Source organism: Gavia stellata, chromosome 32, assembly GCF_030936135.1.
Source record: "Gavia stellata isolate bGavSte3 chromosome 32, bGavSte3.hap2, whole genome shotgun sequence".
In the NCBI taxonomy this organism is placed as follows: domain Eukaryota; kingdom Metazoa; phylum Chordata; class Aves; order Gaviiformes; family Gaviidae; genus Gavia; species Gavia stellata.
The window spans coordinates 1,460,347-1,467,047 of record NC_082625.1 but is presented as its reverse complement, the minus strand read 5'-3'; the positions used below and the strand labels follow the sequence as shown (position 1 = coordinate 1,467,047).

Here is a 6,701-nt window from a genome sequence, read left to right as displayed (position 1 = left end):
AAGCCGGAGCCTCCAGCCCCTTCCCTCTGCCCATGCTCAGGGTGCGCTGGAGGGGAAAGTCTCAGAGCTGGAACAGGCGCTCACCAGTGTAACCCAGCTGCAAGGTGGGTCCTGGGCAGGGCGGGGGGTGTGGGCACGGGCAGCAGCCCCTCAGCCACCCTGATCCCCATCCCCTGGGACACCCTGATCCCCGTCCCCTCAGCCACCCTGATCCCCATCCCCTGGGACAGCCTGATCCCCGTCCCCTCAGCCACCCTGATCCCCATCCCCTGGGACACCCTGATCCCTGTCCCCTCAGCCACCCTGATCCCCATCCCCTGGGACACCCTGATCCCTGTCCCCTGTGTCATCCTGATCCCCATCCCCAGGGGCACCCTGATCCCCGTCCCCTCAGCCACCCTGATCCCCATCCCCTGGGACACCCTGATCCCCGTCCCCTCAGCCACCCTGATCCCCATCCCCTGGGACACCCTGATCCCTGTCCCCTCAGCCACCCTGATCCCCATCCCCTGGGACACCCTGATCCCCATCCCCTGGGACACCCTGATCCCTGTCCCCTGTGTCATCCTGATCCCCATCCCCAGGGGCACCCTGATCCCCGTCCCCTCAGCCACCCTGATCCCCATCCCCTGGGACACCCTGATCCCCGTCCCCTCAGCCACCCTGATCCCCATCCCCTGGGACACCCTGATCCCCGTCCCCTCAGCCACCCTGATCCCCATCCCCTGGGACACCCTGATCCCCGTCCCCTCAGCCACCCTGATCCCCATCCCCTGGGACAGCCTGATCCCCGTCCCCTCAGCCACCCTGATCCCCATCCCCTGGGACACCCTGATCCCCGTCCCCTCAGCCACCCTGATCCCCATCCCCTGGGACACCCTGATCCCTGTCCCCTGTGTCATCCTGATCCCCATCCCCAGGGGCACCCTGATCCCCGTCCCCTCAGCCACCCTGATCCCCATCCCCTGGGACACCCTGATCCCCGTCCCCTCAGCCACCCTGATCCCCATCCCCTGGGACACCCTGATCCCCGTCCCCTCAGCCACCCTGATCCCCATCCCCTGGGACACCCTGATCCCCGTCCCCTCAGCCACCCTGATCCCCATCCCCTGGGACACCCTGATCCCCGTCCCCTCAGCCACCCTGATCCCCATCCCCTGGGACACCCTGATCCCCATCCCCTGGGACACCCTGATCCCCGTCCCCTGGGACACCCTGATCCCTGTCCCCTGTGTCATCCTGATCCCCATCCCCTGGGACACCCTGATCCCCATCCCCTGAGACACCCTGATCCCCGTCCCCTGGGACACCCTGATCCCTGTCCCCTGTGTCATCCTGATCCCCATCCCCTGGGACACCCTGATCCCTGTCCCCTGTGTCATCCTGATCCCCATCCCCAGGGACACCCTAATCCCCATCCCCTGTGTCATCCTGATCCCCATTCCCTGGGACACCCTGATCCCCGTCCCCTCAGCCACCCTGATCCCCATCCCCAGGGACACCCTGATCCCCATCCCCTGGGACACCCTGATCCCCATCCCCTGTGTCATCCTGATCCTCGTCCCCTGTGTCATCCTGATCCCCATCCCCTGGGACACCCTGATCCCTGTCCCCTGTGTCATCCTGATCCCTGTCCCCTGGGACACCCTGATCCTCGTCCCCTGTGTCATCCTGATCCCCATCCCCTGGGACACCCTGATCCCCATCCCCTGTGTCACCCTGATCCCCATCCCCTGGGACACCCTGATCCCCGTCCCCTCAGCCACCCTGATCCCCATCCCCTGGGACACCCTGATCCCCGTCCCCTCAGCCACCCTGATCCCCATCCCCTGTGTCACCCTGATCCCCATCCCCTGGGACACCCTGATCCCCATCCCCTGTGTCATCCTGATCCCCATCCCCTGGGACACCCTGATCCCCATCCCCAGGGACACCCTGATCCCCATCCCCTGTGTCATCCTGATCCCCATCCCCTGGGACACCCTGATCCCCATCCCCTGTGTCATCCTGATCCCCATCCCCTGGGACACCCTGATCCCCATCCCCAGGGACACCCTGATCCCCATCCCCTGTGTCATCCTGATCCCCATCCCCTGGGACACCCTGATCCCCATCCCCTGTGTCATCCTGATCCCTGTCCCCTGGGACACCCTGATCCCCATCCCCTGTGTCACCCTGATCCCCATCCCCTCGGCTTCCCTGATCCTTGTCCCCGCCGTCACCTCCCTGCAGAGGAGAACAGGGCGCTGAAGGCGGAGGTGGCCCAGCAGCAGGAGCAGCTGGGGGACCTGCAGAGCAGCAGGTGAGCCCCACTGTCCCCCTCGCCGCCCTCAGCCCCACACTCTGTCATTGACTCCCCCTGTCCCCCCCAGGGACAAGCTGCAGCTGCAGAACCAGCTCCTGCAGAAGCAGCTCCAGGACATGAGCCAGCACTCAGGTGGGAACGGGCTCCCGGCCGTGTCCCTCAGCCTCCTGGCTCTCCTCCTCCCCGGGATGCTCCTCCTGTGAGCCCAAAGCAGCAGGAACACGGGCCCCGCCGACTCCCCGTCCTCTGACGTGGGGCGAGGAGGGACCGTCCCCATCCAGTCTGGTGGGGTCTGGGGGTGGCAGTGGGTGCAGTGCCCACTGCGGGTGCCCGGCGCCCGCTCAGCCCTGCCTCCGGCTCGCCTCTGCCCTGGCACTGCCTACGCTGTCCTATACCTCCCTGCATGCTCTGCTCACCAAACTCACCCCGCAACTCACCCCGCTCACTGCGGGGACGTTCCGGGGAGACGCTTTCCCTCCAGCCACCAAGGGCTGTGCCCAAGGCGAGGGAGGGGACGGGGCACGGGCAGGAGGGGACAGAGATGTAGCACTGTGCAGGGCTGCCTTGAGTTGAGGGGTTCATGGGTACTCCACGGTCTGCTGATTTTTAACCAATTTCCAATAAAACCTTGTGAAAAAACCAGTGTTTATTGCTCCAGCAGCTCTCAGGGACCCGGAGCCCTGACTCTGCTGCATGGTGGGGGCAAGGCGGTGCTGCAGAAACCCCTTGGGCAGACGGCAGCCTCAGCATCCCCGGCACCCACCGGACCCCAACTGCATCCCTGCTTGTCCCTGCAGCTGTGACCCACGGCCGGGCACAGGGGCAGAGCGTCCTCCCACCTCCAGCACAAACAAAGTCTATTCTGGGCTGTGACCTGCGACAAACCGCAGCCCAAAGCCGTGTTTGGTGAGAAAAACCCACACGCAGCAATTACGGCAACCCAGGGAGCGACCTGCCCTGGGGACACTGGCACATCCCGGGCAGCAGCCGCTGGAGCGGGCGAGCGACCCCGTGTCCCCCTCCGGCATGGACCCCGCGGTGCCCAAGGCCACCTTGAAGGTGCTGGGACTGTGCGCAGTGCTGCTGGTGCTGGTGGCGGCAGTGACGGTCTCGGTGGCGGTGATGGTGTGGCGCTCGGAGGCGGTAGGGAAGCTGCGGGGCTGCCGGGAACAGGCGGCCAACGAGAGCCGGGAGCTGGGGAACCGCGTGGCCGAGCTGGAGCGGGAGCGAGCCCGGCTGCAGCGCGCGGCGGCAGCGGGTGCGCGGGCAGAGGATGCTCTGCGGCGGGAGATTGCCCAGGCCCGCGGCGATGGCAAGAAGCTCAACGCCAGCCTGGCGTCCTGCCGGGAGCGGGCGGTAGGTGCTGGTGGGGATGGGGACAAGGGGGTCCTCGGTCACCTGGCTGCGTGAAAGGGGAGAGTGATGCTGGGGTGCAGAGGGGGGGTTTCTGGGGGAGCTCGGTAGCCAAAACCAGGGTGAGGCTTCATCCCTGGGGGGATTTTCACCAGGATCCTTGGAAAGTCCCAGCCCTGATGGGAAGGATGCTGCAGACGAGCAAATCCTGGAAGGCAAAGGCTGGCTGCAAAGATGAGCTGGGAAGGGGGAGAGGCAGCCCCGGGAGAGGGGGACCGGCAGCACCCCGGGGGTCCACGGCCATCTTCCTGCATGGGACGCCCCAAGAGGCGAGCCCCGGCTGCTCCCGGTCCCTCGGCACAGCCCCGGTCCCGCCGTCTCCCTGCCCGGGTGCCCGTGCCCAGCTATTCTTAACCATGACCGAGCTGCTCCGCACACATGTAATTACCCTGTCCCAAAGCAGCAGCGGAGGCCGGAGCTGGTGCGGAGCTGCCGTTTCTCTCCTCCCAGGTATTTTTAGCTGCGGCCCCGGTTGGGAAAGGGCCTGGCCCCAGTGCCATGGCCGCAGCCCGGAGGAAGAGCCGAGTCCCGCCGCCCCTCCGGGCTCATCCGGCCAAACAATGGTCCGGAGAGGCTGGAAAAGTGCTCCGGCTTCCCAGGGCTGGCGCCGGGAGTGGGGCTGGGCTGTGCAGCCTCTCGGGGACCCAGCTAAGGGGGAGCCCCGTCCCCTCCCAGGCAGCGGGGATGCCACCCATGGGGCACTGGAGTGGTCTGGGGCTCCCGTGACATCCCTGGTGCACCAGCATCCTCACCAGGCTCAAGCTGAGCCATCCCTCCAGGGAAGAGGGATTTTCCCCAAATACATGTCCCTACCCCTTCAAGAAATGTGACAAGGGGGACCTAAAGCCACCAGCAGCATTGGGGACAGCTTGGGGACACAGGGAGGTGGTGAGGAGGGGCAGGGCTCCAGCAGCGGATGAAGAGACGGGAGGACACTGCCCACCCCTGTCCCCACGCCGCCGTGTCCCCTCTCCCCAGGCCAGGCTGGAGGCCAACGCCACGGCACTGCGGGACGAGGTGCTGGCCCTGCGGCGTGAGCGGGCTGAGCTGGCCCGCGGCAAGGCGGCTCTGCAAGGTGAGGTCTGTCTGGACACCGCATCCCTCTGTCCGTCCCCTGGGAGCAGCGGCGTGGGGTGCAGGTCCCCTGCCACCCCGTGCAAGGAGCCCGTCCGGGGGTCCCCCAGCTGCACGCCCTTTGGGGGCAATGCCTGGGCGGGGTGGGCTCAGGTGTGGGGTTTCAGGGTTTGGGGTGCACGGGTGACCCCGCTGTCCCCTTCATCCCGCAGAGGAGCTGGCGCGGGGCGAGGAGCAGGTGCTGGGGCTGCGGCAGCGGCTGGAGGAGGCGGCGGAGCAGCGGCGAGCGCTGCGGGCACGCGGGGAGCAGTGCGAGGCCCGGCAGAGAGAGCTCGAGGCCACCCTGTAAGGTCCTTGCCCCCCACCATGGGCTGGGCACCCCAGAGCATCCCCCCCCCAGCCCCACACCCAGCCTGACCCCAACCCTCCAGCCCCACCACCACCCTGCCCTGTCCCTCCCTCCCCATGGGGACCCTCTGTCCCCCCATCTTGGGGACAGGGAGACGCCCTCACGCCGCTTCGCTCTCCCCCCCCAGGCGGGACTACACGGCTGAGGTCGACGCGCTGCGGCGGCGGGCGAGGGACCGAGCGACCGGGCGCAGGTGCCCCCCGTCCCGGTACTTTCTGTGGGTGCTCCCTGCCTGTGTGGCTGGGGGGCACGGGGTGGGGGGGAGATTGGGGAGGGGGCTTCACCGGTGCAGCCAGCCTGGGTGCTCACGGGCACACTTCCCGGCACGTGCCATCGTCACCGGTGTCCCCAGGGGAGCAGGACCCGGGGGCCGTGCGGGGATTCACTCCCTGCCCTCCCCTCTTTTGCAGGAAGGGCTGAAGCCCCGCAGCCCCCAGACCCCCTCGCTGCCGGGGGCTGGGGGCCGGGCCCCCCCACCCCACTGAGCCCATCATTCCCAGTCCCACAGCGCCCCTTAGCACTGGGACCCAGCAGCGGCTCAGCCCCGGCCGTGTCTGACTGGAGCCAGCGCATCCAGATGGACCATGCTGGTGGTCACCGTGTGTCCCGATCCCACCGTGTGTCCCGATCCCACCGTGTGACCTCATCCTGATGCCTGTCGTGACATCGCTGCGTGTCCCGACGCCACCGCGTGTCCTGATGTCGCCGCATGTCCCGATGCCGCCGCCGCAGCGGGACCGGAGGGGTTGGTTATCCAGCTTTTGGGCAGAGTTTTAGCTCAACCAAGGGTTGGTTTCCCCACCGACTGCTTGGAGCTGCTCTTTAATCAGCTCCGGGCTTTAATGCCACGTTCCCAGCACGCTCCGGAAACTGGGAAGACTGGGCAGGCAGTTGGGCAATAAACGCTGCTCTGCTCACCGGGACGTCTCGCCGTGCCACCAGCCTGGCTGTCCTCTTGTTCCCCCCGAGCCCCGCCGTACCCCCCAAGCCCAGCCATGCCCCCCGAGCCCCGCCGTGCCCCCCAAGCCCAGCCGTGCCCCCCGAGCCCCGCCGTGCCCCCCGAGCCCCGCCATCCCCACAGCCCTGCTCAGGCATCACACACCCCCCAGAGCTTTAACCGGGCTCTGCCACCGCGGTGCCCAGCGGCTGCCAGGGCAGGACCCGGCTCTGCCAGGGACCCCGCAGGCACCCCGGGGGGGCCCAGCCAGGGACGCAGGGCCGAGGTGGGGAGGGGGGACGGGGATCAGCAGCTGCTGCTGTTTTGCAGTCGCTTCCCAGCATCTTTGATCCGCTTTGAAGAAGGTTTCCAGGAAAGTTGCAGATTTTCCTGCCGCCGCTGCCGCGGTATCCTGTGCAGAGGGCAGGCAGGCCATGCGCAGGCATCCGGCCTCCTCCTGCCTGCACTCCCCATGGGGGATCGCCCCCCGCTGCCCCCCGGCTTGGGGGGCCGGGGAAGGTGCTGGCAGGCGGCTTTCCGGGTGAAAGTACCTCTGCAAGGCG

The 6,701-nt window shown here is 67.7% G+C and overlaps 1 protein-coding gene across 1 annotated transcript; it reads left to right on the top strand.

Annotated features, from left to right (window-relative positions):
- The first annotated feature begins 3,331 nt into the window (after positions 1-3,331).
- LOC132319840 (coiled-coil domain-containing protein 194-like) lies at positions 3,332-5,141 on the top strand. The gene is made up of 3 exons (XM_059831625.1): positions 3,332-3,661; positions 4,697-4,793; positions 5,005-5,141. Exons 1-3 carry the CDS (start codon positions 3,332-3,334, stop codon positions 5,139-5,141), a joined length of 564 nt encoding a protein of 187 aa, XP_059687608.1.
- The last annotated feature ends 1,560 nt before the right edge of the window (positions 5,142-6,701 follow it).

Excerpts from the sequence above, each read along its gene's own strand:
- LOC132319840 (XM_059831625.1), top strand. The coding sequence starts at position 3,332 with ATGGACCCCGCGGTGCCCAAGGCCACCTTGAAGGTGCTGGGACTGTGC. Across the intron at positions 3,662-4,696 it reads CGTCCTGCCGGGAGCGGGCG|GCCAGGCTGGAGGCCAACGC; the intron begins GTAGGTGCTGGT and ends CCCTCTCCCCAG. Across the intron at positions 4,794-5,004 it reads CGGCAAGGCGGCTCTGCAAG|AGGAGCTGGCGCGGGGCGAG; the intron begins GTGAGGTCTGTC and ends TTCATCCCGCAG.